At 20.0% G+C, this 27734-nt stretch overlaps 1 protein-coding gene across 1 annotated transcript; it reads left to right on the forward strand.

Moving 5' to 3' along the window:
- Window positions 1-1539: 1539 nt before the first annotated feature.
- LOC128965376 (guanylate cyclase soluble subunit alpha-1-like) lies at window positions 1540-26490 on the forward strand. Its single transcript, XM_054312061.1, has 11 exons — window positions 1540-1836; window positions 14968-15038; window positions 16254-16405; window positions 16497-17126; window positions 19373-19542; window positions 21992-22134; window positions 24719-25061; window positions 25185-25334; window positions 25569-25630; window positions 25858-25950; window positions 26305-26490. The coding sequence occupies exons 1-11, from the start codon at window positions 1540-1542 to the stop codon at window positions 26486-26488; spliced, it is 2295 nt and encodes a 764-aa protein (XP_054168036.1). The 3' UTR covers window positions 26489-26490.
- Window positions 26491-27734: the final 1244 nt, after the last annotated feature.

Here is a 27734-nt window from a genome sequence, read left to right on the forward strand (position 1 = left end):
ATACAGTACACAGAATCGCATATTGAAATTCACAGTTGTTTTGCCCATAAGTTATGGCAATTCATTGACTATTTTGTTGCTGACATTGACTGACATATACTGATCCTTACTATACATTCACACAGTATTACAACAAGATTGATAGAATTGGTAATATAAATAGGTGTCGACACTACCAAAAAAAATACTATCTCTAATTTATAATATTTGCTATTCAGGTAAATATATTATGTAACTGATTTTGATTTTTCAATATAGTTTTTTTCAAATGTCAAATATGATAAGTTAGTTGATTTGATTTGTGTTATATATATAACAAATTTTATATTAAATTTGTTGTATATTTCTATATATTGATATTTAGAAGTTTTTTAGTCAATAAAGAATATTCTCTATTTTAGTTGCATTTTATTTTAGTTTAAATTTATATCTATGTAACCAATAAATTTATAAATGTCAAAACATATAAATTTATATAAATTATTCTTAAATTTAATATAACTTAAATTTTATTTTTTTATTAATAAAATAGAAATTATATCCAAATTGTTGTTGACTTTTATATGTTTGTTGTTTTATACAGTATGTATGTGTCTAACAATTTAAACTATTAATTAAATTTAACCTTTTCATTGTTAGTAAAATTTTAAAAATCAATACACTTAATGATAAAACCAAAAAAAATACTAAAACATAAGTTTTATGTACATTATTATGCATCTAATTTTACTATAAATAGTTCAACATTGGTATTTACAAAATTGAGTCCATTTCCCATTAGACTAATAATTACAGTTGTTATATAATATTATAATGATTTAACTTAAGTATTTTTCTAAAATTATATTCAACCATATATGTTTACATATTATATAATACTAATTAAACTAKTTTTTTATTCAATGCATAATATAATTATAAAAAATAATTATAAGATATATCTGTTATAATCAGTACAACATTTTGTATTAAGTTTCCACGAAATTTGTGTATATATATATATTAGATATTAATAATATTTATTTAATTAATATTAATATTTAATTTATATTAATATATGAAAAGATGTCTTTATTTGCATAACAATTATCGGAAGATTGTATAGTAGATGRTATGGTATGTGTTGTGTATAATAATAATAATAATAATMATAAATTCAATGTAAAGGAAATACTAATTATATTTATATAAAAATTGACGGAAAATTTTCTAATTAATATTTTCTYACAATTATTATTAATTTCTCAGACAYAAGTTTTTTGACATTAAAATTTAATAATAAATGAAGTTTTTTAAATACAATTTTAATKATAACAAATTAATTTAATAAATWACTTTCTTWACATGTAAGCAAATTAATCATCAATTAAAATTGTGTTTTTTTTGTTGACCAGTTATACTATTACTAAATATACAAAKTTAAGTTATTCAATGTCACCAACAAAATTATAACAACCAATAATAATAATAATAAWAACATTTATTATTATTATGGATATAACTAGTAATTCGTGTATTGATAAAACTAAAAACCAAATTATGTCGACTAATACGACAGTTATTGCTACACCTAATGCCAGTCCCCGTACGCCACGGAAAATGTCAAAAGTATTGATTCCGTGCGCCAGTAATTGGTATTTACGGGCACCGCCACCAACAGTACTATCAACATCGGKTGACGGTAACAGTAGCTCCGGGCGATCATCGAATGCCAGCTCACCACAGATAACCACACCAACAGAGTTGTTAATGTTTGAGAGACCGGAAACACCGGAAATMGAAAAACTGGATTTAAGACAACTGAGTCTTGCATTGACACGACTACTATACCCAAAGGTAYGAAAACAACTATATTTTATATTTATATTTATATACTGTATATRAAAAGCACATTCAGTASAAAAACCAGAATATTCCTATGATTTCTATTATATGATTTAGAATATAATATAATATATTAGATTTGTGGTCACATATCTGTCACACAACAAATATTTTATGTGTTAACCCATTGATTGTTATGTTGATGTGACTGTTGCTGTGTTTGTGATTACGGYTTATTTTATATGTTTTATATATTATTTGATTATTTATTTTGTTATCTTTTTATTTGTCACACAACCAAAACTTTCTATCTTATACTGTGCTGTATATATAAATTTTCTATCTATTTATTGTATACAATGTATACACAATTAATCTCACAGAAAATATACTGTTTTTATCAATAATGATAATAATAATCTTCATATAATTTTTGTTATATTAATTCTTCTGATTTACTATTGATTTGTTATCTTATGTTTCATATATATATATACTGTATATAATACAAACTGTATTATTATTATTATTATTATAACTGTATCATTATTAACTATTATTATTGAATCTATGTATAAATATCTATACTGTACTGTATACGTGTGTTTTATTATTATTATTATTTTTATTACTAATACCATGAGAGACCATACCTATATATAATACCTGACAAACTCTAGCATTAATATTAACTAATTGACTAAAAAAACTATAAAGCTTTTACTTTATTAGTTAAAAGTAAAAAMTCATTATTCAAAAGCAAAGTTGACTCTAAAAGCGTTGACTCATCACAAAAATGTTGTTTAAAATCACTACAATTTTTTTTTGTTTAAATCATTGGCTTTAAGGCAATAATGTTAGACTATATATATCTATGTGCTCGACATACACAGCACACTCAATAATACACTAACTTTTAGATAATTTTCCGGTATTTTTGTTTCACTTGAAACATACACTACATTTACTTTATATGATAGTATAGTATTGTATAAAAATTTATAGATACAGTAAAATTATGTTATACCAAACATCTGTCACAAATCCTGATGATAACTAACTAACWAAGTGTTTGTTTATTTTAAATCAGATAAAAATATATTGTAATATTTTATTTTATTAAAAATATTTTATGTTAATAACCATTTTAACTSTGTATTTTGAAAATTAACTCAAAATAGTCAATCATTGGTATGTGAATCGGATGTTTGTTTTTATTATTACATATTTTTTATAAGTCACACATATATTKTTTATAGTTTATATATACTATATATTGACATACTGTATATAAATGCTATAAATACTGAAATATTATAAAAATTTATCTCTTAAATGCTCAACGAAAATGATTTAGAAAATATTATTATTATTTGTATATAATAACTAAAAATTTGTATCATTTATTATGAATTTACATCAAACTATGGGATTTAATGACAGTTAAACATAATTAATAAATTRCTGAGTAATAAATATTTTTTATATATAATATATTGCACATWACAAAAATTTGCTCAAATATTTTTSTAATAGTGTTTCTATTGTTAATACATGTTTCATAACTTTAAAGCAAATGAATTAAACAATTGTGAACTCACGGCACGAATTTATAGAGAGAGAGAAAAAAATTCATTAAATTCACAAATATATATTGTATATACAGGTAATATATTTATATTGTCTACTACTATGTAATAACTATAAAATATATTTTTTTATTATATATAGTATGTAAGTATATTATRATARTATTGTATATATAAGAATATTATATATATATTGCCTATAATTATATTTAGTGCAATATAATTGGTATCGTAATGACTGTAATATTGCTAAATGAGAGCCTAAAAGCCAATGTGTGTGTGATTTTATATCATAAATCAATTTGAAACTTTTTTSAAATGTGCCAAATAGATAATGTWTTTCATGTACACTAATAGTTGATACATTTATTTTATTAATGAATTTTTTTACATTTGTAATATTATTGTTTATCTAAAAATAGTTTATTTGTTTGTTTGTAGTATTTATTTATCATATATTATATTAACTAAAATATTTTATATAAAATATATATTTCTAAAAATTTTTCTTATTTGTTGTTGACAACTATTATATTACATAAAAAATATTTATTATTWAATAGAAAAATTTCATTATTTATAAAATTCTAGTTTTCTATCTTTCAAATATAATCGTCTTAAAAAACAAATTTATAAAACATTTAATATTTCTAATAATTTKATGTGTTTTCAACCCTAATGTCAAATATTACCGGTATATAATAGATGTATATAATGTTATATATATATTWAATAAGTTAAATATTATATATTTTACARTATATAACGGCATAAAACATAACATCTCTCTCTCCCTCTCTCTCTCTCTCTCTYTCTCTCTCAGTATATGTGTGTTATCTAATAGATTGCTGATTTATGGTTTTTGTAAATCATATATATATATATATATATATATATATATATATATATAATGTARTCTATTAAATGTGAAACAGTATAAAAAAATATTTTGAATATTATTTTGAAATTTAAAATAACTTATTTKATATACTTTATTTGTTACACAATATTATATTTCAATAAATATAATATTAATAATAAAAATAATAAATAGCTATATAAAATGTTTTTTATATATATTATAGTAGTTTTATTTATAATAAAATTATCCCAACATTTATGATTATGTGCATAATAAAACTTTATACATAATTTATATAATATTTCTATATCTATAGATTGAAATGTTTTTATTATAAAATATTTACTATTTATTTTTTTGAGTAAACGCCTAATAAAATATATACATATGTCAAATTATAAATGATAAATATTAAATATATCATCTAGATAAATTTTAATATTACAATTTGATTATTTATAATATGTCAATTAATAACTTTTATTTGTTATAACTTTGAACTACATATACAAAATGTTTATATCAATTAATATCAATAATATAAATATATWTTTAGTATAAGTATTTAAATATGTCCATATTTTAATATACTRTTTATATATTATATAAGACATTAAACTACTAATATTATGCATTATTAAACAGTTTAGCAAATGTTAGTCTTTATAAATAATATATTGAATGAATAAATAAATACTATATTTATTTTATTAATAGTATTTAATGACAATTTATACGATAAAAATGCCTTTTTTGAATCTAAGGATTAAATTTAGTTTTATTTCGTCTGTCATATTATTATTAAAATACATACAAAATAACATATGTATTTGCATATAATATTTATAGTAAAATGTTTATATCAATTTATATAATGCATATAAAATAATATTTTCCACTAATAAAATCAATTTTTATAAGGACATGTATTTTATTTGTATATTTTTATACAGTTTATTTTATACAATTTTTATCTAAAATATAAACAATATATATTTATATATTAATATATAAACAATATAAAGATTGTTATTATTTTTATTATTATTATTATTATTATAAATTGTTTAATATTAATCATATTAATTGTAATCAATGTTTTGTTCATTTGAAACATAACAGGCGTTTCCTACATAACTGTCACATATTTAACAAACTTAACTATTGAGTTGATACAAATAAAATAAATTTAATTATTTTTTAAAACTTACATAAATACAGATGAATACATGTAAAATATAACATTTATTATTATAAAAGATATTTATAAGTTGTTTAATATTAATTAAACTTGAAATAAATAAAATGTACTATATAACTAAAATACAATAAATGTAAAAATTGGTTTTAGTAAATAAAATATAATTTTATTTGAACATAATATAATATAATTTATAAAATTAGAAATAAATTTTTAAATAAGTTTAATTATTTTAGCAAACATTTTTATTAAATAACAATTTATGTTTTAATATTAATAGTAATAATAATTATTTTTTATATTAGATTGTTATTTCTAAATAAATTATTAAAAAGCAACAGTATGTCTAATTTTAAATTTTCATTAAAGTAAATAAGTGCYTAAAATTTTATGTATTAATAAARATGATATTTTACTTAAAAATAATTTTAATTAAATTTAAACTATTGTCATATTTATCTATAGAATAATATATCACACATTAGCTTAAATATAATACAAATAATTTATTGAATACATGCAACACATTTGAAGCATTTTCAATAATATACATAATTATAATTTAGATAATCATAGGAAAAAAGTACAACAACTATTGTATTCTATATAATATAAATTTATATTTTATTACTGAATTAACAAACTGTAGCCCAAATTACACCAAATCAGTGTAACTCAATATATTTGCATAAAATTTTATATAATCAATATCTTTACAAATTGAGCCCAATTTTCAAGTGACAGTACCTTTAGGGTATATACTGCATATATATATATATATATATATATATATAGTATTATACTCTACGTATAACTTATAAGCGCTAATAATTGTTAAATTATGTGTGTTATATCRTATATTAAAGCTGTATATACAATATATCGGCATATAATAAATGATTAGTCATTTTGAAATATAAAACTTAATGTTTAGCTTTACATTTGTGATATTAATGAAATTTAAGTCAACATTTCTATTCTCTTAACACAAAACAATATAACCGCAAAACTTATTTTTTAATTTAATCATATATTTAATTAACTTCAAAATCATAAACATAATTGTGATGACAGTCAGTGTCAGACAGACTGTGTGTGTGTTGGCATTGATAAAGATATTTATTTATGAAATTAATTATATGTGTTATTTAGAGTACACTATACAATGTATGTATGGTGTCTATCATCAAAAATTATTTAACAGTGAGAGACCATTGATRTGYATTGTGTGGGCACTACTGTATTGATGTTTAATAAAAACAAATAAACAAATTAATTGTCTCTACAAATGTCGGCTCTCTGGTGAACCTAATAACTGGACAGTAATGGCATAATAGTAGGCAATAGGGAGGCAATGGATAGTATGGGAAGGGATGCAGTACTTGATATATCTATATATAAATTACTAAAGTATAAGCCAAGAGAAATGCTTTATATTATATTTATTGAATGAGAATAAAGAAGTGATAAAAATAATAGGGATTTCTGTACTCTTTCTTTTAATTACAATCAAAATTATAATCAGTAATAATAGAGTAACTAATTATATAATATAATACTTTAACTGTATATTATAATTATGATATAAATTAAATATAAAMAAAAATATTTTGTTTTTTAATTATTTCATTTAGATTATATGTGATTAGTAAAGTTGATATAATGCATMTTAATTTTTAAACAAAYAATAATAATTATATTTATTATAWGTATTAAAASTTATGTTTTAGTTTGATATTTATWATCAATGGCTAGTTTATTATGGGTACAAATGAGTGAGTGAGTGAGTGAGAAAAAAATGAAAGTATATATATATATAGTGTTTTTGATAGAAAGAGATAGTCTTTTGTATAAATAATTAATTTAATAGATTTAGTTTTTGTGTAGTTTGTAAAGTAACATAAATTTGGACACAATTTAATGTAGTCCTCTCACAAATAATTTTTACCGACKCTATTATACTGTTTATATATATAATATAATATTATCATAGTATTGGTACATATAATATATATATATATATATATAAATATATGGCATACCATTAATTTTAACGATTACTATATTGATGAAGTGCTAGTATAAGTTTCAAACATTATTATATGTATAATATATACTTTAACACACAGTAATAATAATGGTGATTATTTATCGCAATACTAAACATAGATATTACAACAATACAAACAGTCATGCAAACGGCAAACTATCTATAGTTACTATCCATTGATATGACCTATAGTTGCTGGAGTATAGTCATAAAAACAGTCATTATATTTTTTGCCAATAAATGTTTATTATTATCTAAATTATTTACTTTAATTATTATAAATAAAAAAATATCTACCATGATAGAGATGMTTTCGATAATAATAATAACTAATAATAATACGGTAATAGTTTATCCAATATTTACGTTACAGTATTATACAGAATAATWATTATTTTGTTKTTGTAGTTGTAATAACTGTTAAATTATTATATATTTATTTTTAAAATAATTTATAAATATAATAATAACCTCAATTTGAATGTTTTAAAATTTTTATTATTTAGAAATGTTTATCTAATACTGGTATAATCAATATATTAWATTAAATAWATTTTTTAAATATTTATAATTTTATAATTTAAAAATATAAATTTTAGTTTTTATAAATAACATTATTTTTTATTCATATACTTTATATTTAATAAAAAATATTTTCTATCAAATACTMAAATTTAATKRAAAAARTGTTTTTTTAATATATTTATTATAATATTATATTTTTATTTACTAATAATAGCAATAGARAATTTARAAAATCAAGTTTAAACATACTTATATTTATCAAAAAATATGTAAATAAAATTATCGATTTTTTATTATTTAGTTATAACATATATGTCAAACTAAAAATATTTTAATTAATAATATTATAAATATTAATACAATGTCCTTTTTGTCTATTGAATAATATAGTTAAACAATAAATTATATTAAATAATAAATTTATTTTGTATGATAATTTTATTCTAGTATTTTTTGACATATTTATCTGTCTTTTTTTAGAAAGTTAAATATAACTATAAACACAACTATTATATTAAATATATATATATATATATATATATATWTATAAACAATACTAAATTATGACGTGAATGTAGACTTATGATATAAAAATTAATGAGTCTAAAAAAATCAATACAATAAATCATATGCAGACATAAAAATCCAATTGAAATCTATTTTGTAATATAATAAATATGTTTTATATAGGAAGCGGACATTTGATAACCAAAATATTATATATAGAATATATTCTTTCGATTCAATATTTTGTTGCTTATATATAATATATATAAATAATATATTATATAATAAAAATATTTATCAATTTAAATATAAGTGCGTACCATATAAAACCATAATTTATGTCAAATGCTTATACTATAAATATATATATATATTATAAGATTTTATAAATTGTCAATATTAATAATAATACTAGTAATTCAAATATCATTTACCAAAAAAATACAAATAAACAGATATTAATATATTGTTATGATATTTATAGCATAAAACAAATAATATATTATTTTTTCAATGAAATATTATTAACAAATTATATATATATACMTATATATTTTATATATTAATATATATGAATACATTAGATTATTTGATAATATTTACTTAAAAACTATTCACTCTTTTAATATTATTTATTTTATGCATATTTCTCTGAAAGCTCTTATAGTAAAATTTTAGAATAGAAAAAATATTATCTGTTATTATATATAATACACAAAAATATTTTTTTCATAAATATATGTAATGCAATTCATAAACAAACAAAACAACTACCGCTATATATAGTATATATATATATATATATATATCATGATTAAGCAATGTTTTGSATTTTAGGAGGTATAAGGTGGGGTATAGATTCTCATATAAATAGGAGGAAATTTCCAGGAAAATATCTATATATTCAAWTATCATMAAATTAATAAAATAATTCTGCATTTTAAAATTTAAAAATTGTTAATAAAAACAATATATATGTTGTTTTACTAACTTTAATTATTTTAATTATAATAAAAATTACTGTTATTTTTTCAAATAGTTATTTTTTAGTTGCACWTTTTAGTTAAAATAGTTACTTTTAGTTTRATTTTAATGTGATTTTAACTATTTTACTTATTTTTATTCAATAATTAAATTCATATAAGTTATAAAAACATACTAAAACATAATAAAATATYATTASTTAAAATTACCCCTTTAWATAAACCCATTACYCCCTTTTGCCTAACCTATATATATATATATAATATTTACATTAGAATCTTTAAAAGCTTATGAAATTTAATACAAAATACAATATTTAATATAAATGTGAATATTAAGTTGAATACCAAAATAGGTGTTATAAATATAACAATATAATGTACGCTATATTGTACATACAGTATTATATATGCAAATATGATATATATTTTTATTATTTAATACACAATATTATATGCCAAGTACACTATGTATATATATATATATACAGTATATATACAGTATATAAACAAAATTATAATTTCATTGTTAGTATAATATTTTATCAGTCTAAATAAAAGATAAATATTTTTAATCTTATGACAATAACTATTGTTTTAATTTATAAAATTTGAAATATAATTATCATTATTATTTTTGACTAAAATTTAAATTAAAAAAAATTTTTTGCAAAAATTCTATACCTAACTATAAAAATAGCATGATACTTTTTTAAAATTATTATTATTTACATTAATAATGACTAAACTTAATAAATAGTTTGATGTAAATTTTGACTACAATTTAACTTACATTACATTAATAATTTATATTGTATTTATAGGACTCTTTATAGCAATATTTGTTTGTTAAGAATTTTTATTCAATATAATGAATCATTATATTAATAATGTATAATAAAGTTTTATCATATTTTTCTAACTTTAACAGTAAAGTATTGTTTATACTAAAATAATAATCTTTATTTTAATATATATATTTTTATGCAAAACTTATTATTAGTAGTATTATTATTGCCATATAGTTTCCTAAATCATTATATTTATTATTAAAATACAATTAAATACTGTATATATATATAAATGTTTTTCAGAAAATATTAAACTGACCATACTTAAATTAATACAAAAGTATTATTATTATTACTACTACTATTACTATTGACATAATATTATATTGAGTTAATCACATAAATAGTGGCGTTTGGTTTGTGTGTGTGAATTAAATTAGTCGATGGGATGTCTATTATTTAAGGGATGACTAGTTGTTTCCAGGCACTGGTACTCTATTTATTAGTTCATCTATTGATTTTCTATAAGTATTGTGCGGCTTTGCCTCCCCTCTCTCTATCTGCACTTATTTAGGAGTAGTTAGTAAAATGGTTATTAATATTACATTAATTTTTTGTTTGTCGATATCGACATACCATCACTACTGACATACTTTACTATTATTACTACAGTATTATTAGAAATATTTTTATTATTATTATCATCGATGATAAATGAAAGCTAAAAGTTGTAATCGAAAAAAATAGAAAAGTTATTTAATGATTAAATAAACATTGATTTTCACAAATTAATTGTGTGAATCACTCATTAACTCAGTAGACAGAGTAATGACAAAAAAATAAGCTAAAAGATTAAGCATTATTTGTTTAGACCCGTCCCTATTGGTGTTAGTAAATGCAGACACACACACACACACACACACACACACACACACACATACATACATACTGTATATATACACACATTGATTGGAACTTAAACTACTGGTGTGATTACATAACTGTTCTCTCATTTATTAAATGCAATAATATTTGCTGAAATACATGTATATACAAAGTACATGTAGTTTTGTTTTATTTATATTATATAATATTTATATACAGTATATTATATTGTATTTTGTGTTTTTTATATTTGTATTGATTTCTCTCTATTGACCACTTATTAATGACCTCAACACCACTTATCTTTATTTATATTATACCTTAACGTTTGATAAAACACTAGTTGTGTATCTTATGTCTATTTTTACAAAAATAAAAAAAAAAATATACAAAAATAAAATAAAATGAAAGATAATATTTAACATTTTCCGCAAACACCTAAGCGTATCCATTGAAAAGTTTTGATTTATATTTTTGTTGTTGTTTTATATATTTTTTTAGCCAAAACATGATATATATCACAGTTAGTGTAYTTTATATAACAGCAATTTTCTATAGAAATCCCTTAAATACTTGATATAAATTATACCAAGTTTTTTTTGAACAAAACAATTTCAATATAAAAAAAGTTTTTTTTTTATTTTATAACATAGATTATAATAAACTGCAGTATATATATATATTTTTAATAAACACATTTTAAAATTTTATTGAAATTTTGCACAAAAATATTGTGTTGAAAGTTAGTTGTTATCTKAAATATATCTAAAAATATTTAATATATAGACAAACGACTTAATATATTYTATATATTTAKATMAATATACTTATTAATCAATTGAACCAGAAATCCTTATCAATTATAKAGATATCTRTTTGRTTAAATGATACAAATCTTTTATCAGATATTTTTTAAAAATYAAACACAAAAATTGTGARYAAACTATTTTATTAATCATATATTTAAAATTTTCATCAAAATACAATATATACTGTGTATATAATAAAATGTACTGTTTATATATACTAAGTTATATATATATTATATATATTAAGTCGTTTGTCTWTATATTAACTCAACACAAATACTGGCAAAAGTTTTTTTTTAAAAAAGTTTTGTCTGTTAACTCAAACAAACAGATATATGAATAAACTTTTTTTATCCATTTCTTAGTCTTTTTATTTTGAAAAGTCAAATATTCACTGTTTTTGTAAAGTAATAGATATAAAAATATATATACTTTCTAGATATCTCTCACTGTATATATGTTTTCTACCGTAAAATTATAGTTTAGTACAGAAAATTGAAGTTTTATCTAAATGTCAATATTATACCGGTATATACACTATATATAAATTATATGATATGTCTTATAGTTTTAAAGTTTTTTTTCCTGTGTGTTACCCGCTTGAAGTCATCTCTGAATAAATGAGTTTTTATTTCAATTCATAGGATATTGAAAATAGTTATTCAATAAATGTTTTGCAGATATTTTTCAAGTATTATCTAAATGAATGCATGAGTTCACTGATACCAAATGGCCAGTAGTTTTGCTTAGTATAAGCAAATATATATAATTATAATACGCTATATATATATATATATACTGTAAATATCTATTTATATATAATTCTAACCAAACATTTTTTACAACATATGCAACAATTTGTTATTTTGTTAGTTTAGGATTCAATTTATTTCAACCGTATATCTTGTTGTTGTTGTTTCGCTATTTGTATTATATGTTAGATTTTTATTGCAAACCTTGTTGTCTTATATTGATTTTTTTCAGTGCCTTTTTTGTTGTTGTTTTTCTATTTCTTAGCTTTTTTTTGTTAACTACAATGTCTTAGCTTTCGACACAAGGATTTAGAGCACCCGTATGTGTGTAAGTATGTGTTGTTGGCATTGCCAGCAACAGTCAAGTGCTGCTAACAATCTAAACAACTCATTAATCATTTCTATAACAATGAAGAGAGAGAGAGAGAGAGAGAGAGAGAGAGAGAGAGAGAGAGAGAGAGAGATTTACTTGAATGAGAGTAAAATAAAATTAAGGCTTTTTTGTTTATTTGTTTGTTTTTTCTTATGTTTTTATGTGTATGTGTTTGCTAATCAACATTATTAATATATATAGGAAAAAATCTCATTTGTTTGAAATATTGTAAAAATAAATTTTGTTACCACTAAGTAAATTAATAATATGTTGTAATATACAATAATATTAACAATATATTTACAGTATTATTACTAGGATTTTAATTATTGCACTGATTTCAATTATAATATGAAAGAAAATAATTGATTTTTTTATTATATGATATATTGATTTTGTAATAATTGCTACTTATTTATGATATATAAAAATTCAATATTGTTTCATATTTTAAATAATAAAATACTAATCTATGTTATTTTATTTTTAATGTATTACAACAACACTGCTTTATTTGAATCAATTTTAAAATATTTATTAAACAAATTATTAAGTAATATAATTCATTTTATCTAACTTTTATTTTAAACTACTCAAATAAAAATAATATGTACTACAAATATAATTTTTAAATTATAAATGTTAATGAAAGATAATTTTTATAATTAACTATTCTAAAGTAGTTTATTAAAATTTGTTATTTAAAAAATTAATTAATATTTCATAATTTATTTTATATATTTAATAAAGGTCTAGTAATTGACTTATCTAGCAAAATTAAACAAATTTATTCAATATGTAATCTATTTAAAATTTTATTTTATAATAATTATAATAATGCATTAGTTAAAGTGTTCATAAACAAATTTCTCGTTAAAAATATCTATTTTATATTTTATTAAAACAAAAACAAAAGTAAATAACATATACAGTATATAAATTATATTAATATCATAAAAATACTAAACTATTAAACATATACTGTATATATATAACTTATTTTTAATCAATATGTTAATCATTATAAATAAAGCACATTGTATTGTAAATTGAATTTGTATATATAATATGTGATATATCTTTAAATAATAATAAATTTACTAATAATAAATATTTAATAGACAATGGTATTAAAAAAAGATTGAATGCACTCATAATTTTGCTTATTTGTAACTTTACTTCGATATTAGTATTATATTTATGACAAACTAGTTATTAATTTAATATTGTAAATATAATTATTAAAAATATTTAATTATCGTAAAATACATTTTTTTATTTGTAAGTATTGTATGAATTAGTATTGTATAGTTATAAAATATTATCGTTATTTTATAATCAAATATTAATTCAAAACATAAATCTAAATATGATATATATTTAATAAATATATTTTTTAAATAATGTCTAAAAATAGATTATTTTATGTTAATAATAAATTTAGTTTTTAACTATCAATTTAGCAAGCTAGCAAAAAAAATTAACAAATTTTATTTTAATCAAATTGTATTTTTTGAAACTACTTTATGTAATACCTAATAGAAAACTTACTATAAGTTAAACAGTGATATTGTTAGTTTAATTATCGTTGATATAATAAATGTCATTTATGTTAAAAAATAAATTTACATAATATCACAAATCTAATTAAAGTTGTAATCGCGTCTATGAATTAATTTTGAATGATTTTCTGCTGTACTGCATATAATATATCTATCAATTATTTGATTGATAAGTGTGCTAATAATTACCCAAACAATTATGACATATATTGATTTTATTTGTAATTAAATCTAATTATTTACATATTTTATAGGCTCACGACTTAATCAATGTTTTAAAAGATAACATCGAAAGGAGAAATAGCCGCCTATGGACTGAAACCATGTAAGACATTATAATTATTTAATTATACTATTTAACTATAATATTATAGTTATTTATAATTAATTAGTTAATATTATAAAATATATGACATCAAAAAATTATAAAACTATTAATTAACTAAATATAAATTTATTACTATCTAAATTCTTATATACCTTATATATTATATTTTTATAAATATCAATTTTTAAAACTTATGATAAATTATAAAAATAAATAAAATAAAGAATTTATTTTACTTAATTTTATTTATTTATTTAATTTTCATTAAAGTCTATATATGTAGTAGATACGTATTATAATAAAAATAATTAATAACTATTTTTAAAAATGTGTTAATATATTATGATGTAATTTAAAATTAATGATTAAACTTTAGATTTGAATACTGTGTATATATCAAAACAAACAAACAAAAATAGTTATGCTAACTTGATAAGTTTAAATAATCTGATATAAAAAAATTAAAATTTGTTATCTAATTATTATATTGGATTAACAAACTATTTATTTTGTGGCACTAATTTACCCACAACATAAAACAAACTTTATTACAGTATTTTATATTAGCTAATATATCAATGTTTGCTGATTATAAGCCAATAGACTTTAATGTGATATACAGTACAGTAAATACCGGCACAAAATACAATCAATTCATATTATTTAATACTATGGTTTCATTTAGTTTTTGGACTAATATTTCATTGCTATATATATATAATATTATATATTATATGCTTTTGAAAATTGTATATATTTTAATGGAAAGCATAGAAAATTAATAGCATCATTAAAATAGTATTATATTATCAACCGTTGAATAGTCCAAATAATTATGAGGTTTTTTAACAATACTATAATAAATAAATGCATATATTATTTAATGACTAAACGTGATTTGAATTGCATACATTTTTTATGTGTATTTTTATTTTTTCTATATAATTTATAATATATTAATGGTTTTTTTTATACTAGTTTAAGTTTATTATACATTAGATAATCATGGTTGTATAATTTACTAATCGAAATAAATTAATTTATTATTCATCACTATTATTTCAATGCAAATAAAATTATTAAATTTTAACCAAAAAAAATATCTAATGAAACAATTAATAATAATAATTTTTATGTTAACATTTTATTAACTTTACTGCATATGTAGTGTTGATTTTTATAACAAATTTTTTTAAAAAAATATTTAAACAGTCAATCCTCGGGTTTTGATATCCATCGGTACTTAAAGTTAGTCAACAGAGGAGATCATCGATTAGATTATACATTAGATTTTGTATCCAAACATAACAACTCATCGTTTGAGGAGTTGGAAGATTTGTGCAAAAAATTTGCCAAAAAATTAGGTATTAATAAATTTGTTTGTTTTAATAAATATATGAATAATTTTATTTTTCATTCATTCATTGATTGATTGTCTTAATTAATTTTTTTTAGGTATTTCCGATTGGAAAGATTTGGCCAACGAATGTGGCCAACGTTATGCCCGACAGTGTCTCGATGACAATGGGAAAGCCCTACGATTTCTGGGCGGAACACTTGTCGACTTTATGGTCAATATTGAGAGCATACACGACTGTACCAGCAAAGCATACTGTGATTCACCCAATACTTTCTGGTCGGCCGGTGTCGAACAGTCAACAGTACCGATTCGGGTGGCCGTCAATACCAATGAAACACAGTTGACTGTCACATATTCAACCAGACAGCCGGTGTCGACATTCGTGTCGTACGCCATGTGCGGACTGTTTCATAGTTTTGCCGAACATATGTTTCACTTGACAACCACTGTCAGCCAACGTACCACTAATGGACAGTATGTGTTTGTCGTTCATATCATCGACAACAACACCGGAGGCACCAATCATGTCAACAACAACAACAACGGTGCCGGTAGTAATGGTAGTGGTAGTGGACTGTATAAACATAATTATCATTATTGTCAATACAAGAACTCATTGTCCAGTAATACTCGTTCGCTATTCATGTCAGTCCACACATTTGCCACAGCCTTTCCCTTTCATTTCATATGCGATACAAGTCTTCAATTTGTACAAATTGGCTCAGGTATGTATGCATATTCAAAGTTTGCATCAATGCATGCATGTGTGTGTGTGTGTGTGTGTGTGTGTTACTTATGGTTATTACATTTACTATAAAAATACCTTATAATTTGCTTTTTAGTATTAAAAATACATACAGTATAGGCACGCATTGTACGATATATCACATAACAAGTAGTGATAAAGTTTTATTATATAATAGATAGTATAGTATATTTTACAGTATATATCATTATAGTTACTGTTATTGTATTATATGTGCAATGTGTGTGCACTATGTATCATATAAATTGTATATACAGAATAATATTAAAAATATTAATATAAGTTAAACTAATGTTATGTTTAGAAATATTTTTACATATTACAAGTTATATAGTATAACATATGACTATACATTAAAGGAAATTTATATATGTTTATCTCATATTAATTATATACTGTATGTAATTTTTAATGTAAAAATTTAATATAAAATAAATTAAATATCTGACTATTATTTGTACAATCATCTAATTCACTGTACTAGTTGTTATAAAATTATAAAAATCAGTAATATTATTAGTAATGTAGTTTATATTTATAAAAATAAGTATATTATTACAAAACAGATAACTTTCAACTGTATAAAGTACTGTTTATTTAATTTTTTTTGTTGGTTTATACATATAGTATTTTTATTTGATTTTAATATTTACAAAAATTATATTATATTAGATTGTGTTTTTTAGAAAAATTTTTAATGAGATTTTTATGTAAAATTTTTTTTTATAAAACATTTTTTTCTTTTTGATTTTATATATTAAATATGATTTTTTCTCATATTTTATTACTGACTCTTAAATTAAATGAGTTTAAACTCTTTTCACAATCATGTTGTCAATGTTATTATATAATAAAAATATAATTTTAAGAGCCCTCTTTAACTTTTATTATATACAGTATATATAATATTAATGCATAATAGATATACATAGTGTATGTATATATATATGAGATTTAAATAGGTTTGTATTGATTTTTTTATGTGTTAACTACAATATTAAAAAATAAAAAGAGTCTCTACTCATCATTGTTGTTGAATATATTAAACACTATTTATAAATTCAAATTTGTTTTATTTTCTATTGTAGAGTAAAGTTAGAGTTTATATTTAATTGTCAACTTTATTGGATTTCAATATTTATATTACTAAATATTTAATATATTATTAGTTTAATACAACAATAACAAAATTATCTGTATTTTTCATATATATTTTTTAAAAAATCTAATGTGAATGTATACTTATGTGTATTATATAAATTGATTATTATTTTTTTGTAAATATGAGTTTAAAACTTCCAGTAAATTTATATTTTATAAATTATTTTCAATAGTTTGATTTATTATATTTAGCATATAAGCCACAGATTATATAAAACCTATACATTTATTTTCTTAAGTTTATAATACATTATTTCCATAGCTATTTATTAAGATTATTTTGGTTTTATTAGAATTTTTATTTATATAGCCAATATTAATTAGATATATTGACGTATTATTATTATTTATATCTAAAAGTTAGGTAAAATTTCATATATCATATATTTTTTTGTAGAATATTAAAAAATATTATATTTCATTCAAGGTTTAGATTGAATTTCATGATTGTTATTGAAATAATATTTTTTTGTTTATATATTATTTATTAATTATAATATTGTATATTATTGTATATTGTATATGATACAATAATTAAATAATATCGAAAAATTATTCTCAATTAATTAATAGAATTATAAATAAGAATATTTTTTATTACTGAATTTAATTATTTAAAATATTCAATATTATTTGTTTATAATTATTCTGTAATTTATGAAACAAATTTTAGAATAATACTAACTAATTAGTATGCATTTATTTTTTTTTAATTTATAATAAAAAATCTTTCTAAACAATTTTGTCTCAAATTTAAGAAATAGTATAAATTTTTATTTAAATTGGATTTTTTGTTATTTGTTATTTTATTTTTAAAAACTTAATATTTTTGACTGACATATTATTTAAACTGTATTTGTATTATACTTACAGTATTTATATTTAACAAAAACTATTTTATTTATTTCTTTATATTATTTTAAATCAATATAAATAAAATATTGTTTATTGTATATATACAGTACAATATATACAGTGCTGAAATAAAATAATATATATATATATCATATTTGAAAATATTTATTATTATTATTTTCTTTACAGGACTAATGAGAATGTTTGTCGATCACAGCAAAGTAATCGGCGCTCATATGTCCGACTATTTTAGGATAACTCAGCCGTCCGTCGATTTCAATTATCGGTCAATTATTTACACAACAAATCTTGTGTTTTGTCTACAATTATACCGTAATCTATCGGACCATAAATTAGAGGTAATTGTGTCATACGATTTCTAAAAATAAAAAATTAGTTTTTTTAATGTTATTTTTTCTATAGTATATAAAGTTATATATTCTATTGAATTGAAATTAAAGATTTATTTTTTTGTGATCAATGTATTAATTAGATTATAACATTTTTATTTAATTATTTTTCTAGAAATATGTAAACAAATAACAATTAATTATAATATATTGATTTATATAAACACATCTTTTATTTCTTTTATATTATCCTAACATAATTATACTTATAATAAGTTATAGCATTGTTGTACAACTATGTCTTGAAATGCCACTCAATAGTTAATCCCATTTTCTTTAAGTATTAACAATAATTATAACCTAAATATCTTCGCCAATGAATAGGTTTCAAACATTTCTATATATATAATTTAAGACTACTTTTCTAGTGAATTGATGATTAAATTTAGTTTTCATTTATATATATTATTAATGCCATAAATCTGTACTTTCAAGTGATAACCAAAAGTTTTTGGTCGACAATTTCGTCACATTAATTGAAGTGCAATTCAATTATATTAGTATTGTATATTATATACAGTAATATAAGTCTATTCAATTGCATGATTTTAAGGCTTAAAATTAGTATTATGTTTATTATTGTCAAATAGATAGACGTAACTAACTAATTATATTATCGATAAATAGTTACAATTTTTTTTAATTAATTTATATTTTATTTTTTTTTAAATTTAAATATGTTCTACTATTACAAACTTGTTTTTTAAATATTAAATAATAATAAAATAATAAAATTTAACAGATTTTTGTTGTTGTTGTTGAAAAATTTGTGAAATTATGAAAAAATTTTAATAGCTAATTAAATTACGTTCATTAACACTTGATTAATAAATTCAGTAGCATTTTGTTTATAATACATTAAACTTATTGTATATTATTTTGTTGATGACTTAAAAATATCAATTTTAATAAATTTATGCCAAAATTGCTATCGTTTATAATTAATTCATTTAGTTATTATAATAATGTTATATATATATATATAAATGATATATATATATATATTTAATGATTTATACTTTTAATGAGATTATAGCCTCTGAAATTTATAATTAAAAATATGAGGTTCACGTCAAAGTTAATTACTCTCTCTCTCTCTCTCTCTCTCTCTCTCTCTCTCTCTCTCTCTCTCTCTCTCTCTCTCTTATTAAATATTTATTTTAAATTATGTATTTTCAATTATTTATATTAAAAATCTTTTAAAATAAAACTAATATTTAATTTAATGAGTCTAATATAATTGCATTTTTAAAATATACGATTTATAAAATAAATAATTTTTGATTATAATTTGATTACTTAAAATATTAATTGTCTATCAAACACAAACTGTTATTGATTATTAGATAAATATATATATTTATCAAATATAGTGAAATAATAGTTAACTATTTTATTTTACGTTTTTGAAAAATTGAAATTCATTGCATATTCAACGACACTAAAAAATATGATTATCATAAATATTATTCATATCATATATTTATTAGTTATGGCAAACATATTGCCGGGCAATAAATGCTCTAAAAAATTGTTAATAAAGTCAAGAACTTAATATAAAAATAATCATTTATTGTATATTTCAGATAATAATAATAATAATATACATAAATGTAATTAATCTATAGTTTTATGAACATATTATTAACAAACAGAAAATCCTTAAAAGATTTAAGACAATGATATTGAACGATGAAATCATAAACCCTTACATAAAGTTAGTAAATAAATCTGAGATTTATTTATACAGTCTATCCAATGCTTTCCTCACTTAAATTGCTTTTGTGTTACCAACAAAAAAATGTTTGGACAGCTACTCACACTCTGCCATATAATGCCATTAGACTTAACTATCGGTGCCTTATATCTACGGTATAACAAAATTAATAAAAATGGCTTTTGGGGCGAAATAATGAAAAAATAATATTTTCATATTGAAGATCAATATAAATGTATATATAGACTAATATAAGTTGCCTACAAATTGATGGCGATAAATATGTTTTAAGCTATAGCTGACAAAATTGTGAATCCAAAAATAGGTGTAGAAATTTGTCAATAAATCTAATCGTTTGTAGAATTATAGAAATTGGTATATATATGTATATATATATAAATTTAATAGACATATATTTGCTATTACATCAAATACATGAACAACACAAGTATTAAAGGTTTGATTGGTTAAGTAGGGCTCTCTCTCTCTCTCTCTCTCTCTCTCTCTCTCTTTCTCTGTTGTGTTGAAATATAAAGTACCTAAAAAACATATAGCAATTGCTATTTACACTTTTAGTGTACACTAAAATAGATTACCACTTATTTGCCTAACATTTAATACTAGAGTATATTTATTTATATTTTATATTTAGTTTTTTTCTCTCTCTATCTTTATTGACAGGGAATGGAATTAAAGGGCCAAATGATTCACTGCATTGAATCAAATTGTTTGTTATTTTTGGGCGCACCTATCGTTAAGGGCCTCCAGGGTATGACAAGCCGTGGACTATACATCTCGGATATACCTATACATGACGCTACCCGGTAGGCATAATCTTTAATAATATAATAATAATATTAACAAAAATAACAAAAAAAAGTATTGCTACAAATGTAATAAAAATTATTTATTTAAGAATATTCTTGTTTAATGTGATACTGTGTATAATTTATGTGAAGCAATGTTATATATATAGTAAAATAAATTAAATAAAATATAAATATATTGTACGATATGCTGTAAGAGATGGCAAATAGAAAATTTCTAATAAAATTCCCTAAGAAAATTTCTCAGGAATAAATTTCTATAGAAATTTTATTTTATCTTTATATTATGTGATCCTCATATCTATAATCATATTATATATCTATTGTAATACTCTACTAATAATACATAATATACAACACACTACTATATTTATGGGATTCATATTTATAAAATTAATATAATTATTTGATTATAATTATAGTTTTTGTCAAATTTTATTTATAATTGATTTATATTATTAGTTTAATGTAATTAAATGAATTATTATTTATTTTAATATTAATTAAAATATTTATAATAAAATTTAATTAATATTCATAGTTATAATTAATTGTTTCAAGACAAAAATTGATATGGGAATCCCATAGACAACTTTCCAGAAATTTCTATATTATTTTAGAAATTTCTCTTTTTTGCCAACTCTATATAATGTATTAAATATTATTGTAGATATTGTATTGATTTAATGAAATACAATAATAGCAATAATATACGTGTGGTTTTTTAACAATACTCGGCATATGATGTTAAACAATAAAAAGCGGACAATAAAAAACAATTGCCTTCAAGGAAATTGTCTTTTAATCTATATATATATATATATATATATATATATATATATAAAATAGTAACATATTATATAAAAAATAATAATATAATAATTTGATTGGCATAACATTTTTAGTGTAAGACTAATAAATGGTAATTAATTTATTATTATTATTGTTATTATTATTAATTTATATATATATACAATATATTTTATTATTATAATTCAATCGTTAAATATAAGTTTCATTAAGGTGTGTATGCACTTTGAATTCACAATAATAACTACTATAAAGAAGTTTCAATAATAGCAAACATTTATAATAAACTTTTTTATTTTATTTGTTATTAACAATAGTGTTATTCATTAGTCAAATTAAAGTACATTTGAAATGTCATGTTATTATTATTATTATTTGACAAATAAATAACACAAATAAAAAGCATAAATTTTTTCATCTGGAGAGGGGGACAATCATTTATAAATATACATTTAGACAGTCAGTCAGTCACATAATATACACAGGAAAGGTAGATAAGATAAGGAAATAGTAAATAAAATTTATATATTGATATAAAAAAAAGTCTACGATCTATATAATAGAGTTGAATATCACTTACTATAAAGTAAAGAGAGATTCACAATGAAAATAGGAGACAACGTTTTACAAGTGAAGACCATTAGATAAATTGATTCTTCAAAATACAGGATAATATCAATTGAAGAAAATATATCTACAAAAAAAAACAGTCGTAAAGAAAACAATAATAATGAGAGAGAAAAAAATAAAAATAAAAGTGAAATAGAAAATAATGTAAAAAAAGATTTTTTTTATTTTTTATTTTTTTATGTATAAAATATAAGCACAGTATTACCGTACTGTACCACTGTATAATACCCGGTATATATTGTTGTATTGAAAATAAATATATTATATAATAATATATCAAATAAAACAAGAATTGAAAAGAAACTATTGATTGATTCATCAAAATTGATGATTAGCTCTCTTAAACAAAATCATTGTTTTGTTAGTCATTTTGTTTGTCACTGTTTTATTTTTATCTAATGGGTTGTTTGAATCGGTATTTTTAGATATTTGTTTATCGGTTTTTATTTGGTTGAATAGGTGTGAACTATAATTATAATGTACAGTATATACTATATATACATATTTACATACAGTATATAATACGGTACAATATATACCTGTATTATATGATATTATATATATATAGTTATGTTTGCTATTTTTAGGACATGTATTTTTATATTCATAAATTATAAATCAGAATAATAAATAATAGTGTAATTTTGTTTAAAGATTAAATTTGTGTAACAATTATTATTATACTATTATTATTATATTATTATAATTGTATAACAAATTGATAAACATTTTTAAAAAATATGTTTATTAAATAGATTATTATAATTATTAAAATAAAACTATTTCATACAATATATTTATTATACATTTATATGTATATATATATATTTATTCATTTTTTCTAGAAAAATAACATTATTCAATATTTAAATTCACTTTTCATAAATTATTCTGATAAACATTTTAAAAAATAGTTTTATTATATTATATTACTAGAAAACAAAACTAAATATTGTATGTTTGACACAACTATATATTATTATTTTTATTATATTTATATATATATTTTAATAAAATTACACGAAAACCTAATATCTAAAAATATATCATCAATTGAAAACTGAAGTATAAAATTAATACATAATATAAATATAATTTTGTTTATCAATTATGGTTATCCATAATCCATATCCATATGTAGTGATCTAATACTGATTGAAGAGCAGTCTCGGGCTCAGGAAAGCCTTAAGAGACGGATGGAGTATCTGAAGAATACCATACAAAAGGCCAACCAAGCCGTCGAAAGCGAGCGCAAGAAAAATGTCGATCTATTGAATCTAATATTTCCGGCAAATGTGGCCAAAAAGCTATGGTTAGGCCAACCGGTTAAAGCTCAACAATCTGATCACATGACTATGTTGTTCAGCGATATCGTAGGCTTTACGGCCATCTGCTCGACGGCCACTGCGATGTCGATCATCAATATGTTGAACGCATTGTATACACAGTTTGACGCATTTTGCGGTGAAATCGATGTCTATAAGGTATCTTTGAAAATAAATATATATATATATAAATAGTTTTCATGTTTTTTTCAGTTTGTTTTTCTATTAAAAACAAATGATTTAAATAAATAACTTTTTATTGTTTTTTTTTGTTGGACATAGACTGAGACCATTGGTGACGCCTATTGTGTGGCCTCAGGTCTGCATCAGGAAAGTTCGTTTCACGCCATAAGAGCAGCATTTATGGCCCTGAAAATGATGGAAGCAATCAAAAATTTTAGGCCACAGGGACTGGACGTCAAAACTGTTCAGGTAATGGTGCCCACAACTGATGTCTAATAAACTGTTTGTACAATTTAATGATAAATTGCCACAAAAAAACTACGGATATCTTTATTGTTATGAAAACTTCATTTATCATAGAGTTTGTTCAATAAAATTGTTGTAAATTTTTTATTTTTTTAAAAAAATAAAGAAATTTACTGATAAAATACTTAATTATTTATTTACCGGTAAATTTTGTTGTTGTTTTGTATTTATTAATAGATGAGAATAGGACTACACAGTGGCAGCTGTTTGGCCGGTATTGTTGGCCTAAAAATGCCCAGGTACACATTTATTTATTAATATAATGATGAATGAATTTTTATTTGCTTGAAATAAAATAAATTACTTATCGATTTTTGATAAATTAATTATTATTACTTGTTTACTTAGAAATAAATAAATAAATAATAAAATGATTAATTAATTGAAAAATGTCATAAAAATTATGTTTGTCTTATATTTAAAAAATAACAACTTTTTTTTGTGTATACCTGTCCTCTACTGTCAGATACTGTCTGTTTGGTTCAAACGTAACTCTGGCCAACAAATTTGAGTCGTGCAGTGAACCCATGCGAATCAATTTAAGTCCAACCACTTATAGGTAACAAATTTTTAAAAAAAAACTATAATAATAATACTAATAATTAAATTTTCAGTCTAATTATTAATATTATATTATAAATAATATATATATATATTTTTAATTACAATATTTAGTCACTAATTTATAATAAACTGTAATTATTATGATTTTATTGTAAAATATTAATATATTTCATCATGTTAATTTATCATAACATATCCAACCACTAGATGGAGTCATAATTTGTTTTAAAGTTTATATTTAATTAAAATTATTCAATATAATGATTTGAACTAGCTGAATTTATTTTATAATAATAATTTTAATTTTTTTAATGAGAAATTTATTTTCTATTATCATTTTATTTTGTAGATTACTTAAAGACAAGGGTTTCTGTTTTAGTGAGAGAGACCCGTCATGTATGCCGAATGACTGGCCGTCACATATGGAAAGAATCAGTTTTTTTCTGGACGACTATAAACACCCGTTTCTCAGAGAGGACTTACCGCTGGCGACGCACATCACTAAAGCATTGCAAGACTTTCACACCTCATAATTGCCAGACTTTTATTAGACTTTTGATTTGATTATAATTTTTTGTTGAAAAAATTAATTAATATTTAAAATAATTTTTTCTTTTTTTTAGTATATAAAATGTAAATGCAATAAATTGTTTGTTTTTTTCAATGTACTGTATAATATTTTATAGTGTAATAATAATAATAATGTCAATGTAATTAATTACTAATTATAAATTGTAATTATTGTAATAACAAACAACAAAACTCATTTCATGTTGCTAATTTTTTCTAACATTAATAATTTGTTATAATTGTCATATTTATAATAACAATAGCCAAATGTGTCGCACAATATTTAACAATTAGTTAAGTTATTGAAAAAATGTGATTAAATAATAAACAAATATTTATAAAAATAAAATTAATTAATGTTATTTAAAATTGTATAAATTTGCAAATAATAAAAAATATTTTATTTAATTTTTTTTCAAAAAATAATTGCTTTTATGTTTGTTAGATATAATAATTAAAATTTTAATAATATTGTCATAACTAAATACTGAGATTAAAACCCAATTCCTAAAGTGTGACAAATAAAATCATATAATAAATTTTTAATAATAAACTAGTCAATAAAAATAAATAATTTTAATTAATTATATTGATATATTGACTATAAGTTAATTATTAATATTATTTTTCTATAAATTTTCATTGATATTACAATAATTTATTATTACAATAATATTATTTATTATTATTGCTATCTACTGGAAATTTTGAGTATTAAAATATTTTATTCATAAAATTATATATTTATTTTTTATTAAACTGTACTTTTATTAAACTTAATAAAATTATATTATAATACTGTACAAATAAACTAATACATATTAAATGAGTACTTATGAGTCTATCTTACTTATTGTTTAATATAATTTTTTTGAAAAATTATTATTAGATATCTACAGTATTAAATTAGTTATGTATCACAAAGTTATTATGATACCACTTATTTTTAATCACTAATTTATATACTGTACTTTATTAAATTTTTTATTAAAAAACTGTTTATAATTTAAAAAAAATATATATAGTTGAATAACTTTTAACGATATTTTTTGGTTACTTATAAGTTATCCCAAAAAAACTGTTGTTTTTAAATGAAGTTATTTTTATATATTTTTTCACAACACTAGTCCCCCAACGATTTTGTAATCTATTTTCATCAAAACTTATTTTTTTTTAAAAACTAGTTATTTTTTAAGCAATATCTAAAAG

The sequence above is a fragment of the Oppia nitens genome, unplaced genomic scaffold (assembly GCF_028296485.1).
Source record: "Oppia nitens isolate AA-2021 unplaced genomic scaffold, nextdenovo-longstitch-racon4-pilon3 scaffold10_pilon_pilon_pilon, whole genome shotgun sequence".
Taxonomy (NCBI): Eukaryota; Metazoa; Arthropoda; class Arachnida; order Sarcoptiformes; family Oppiidae; genus Oppia; species Oppia nitens.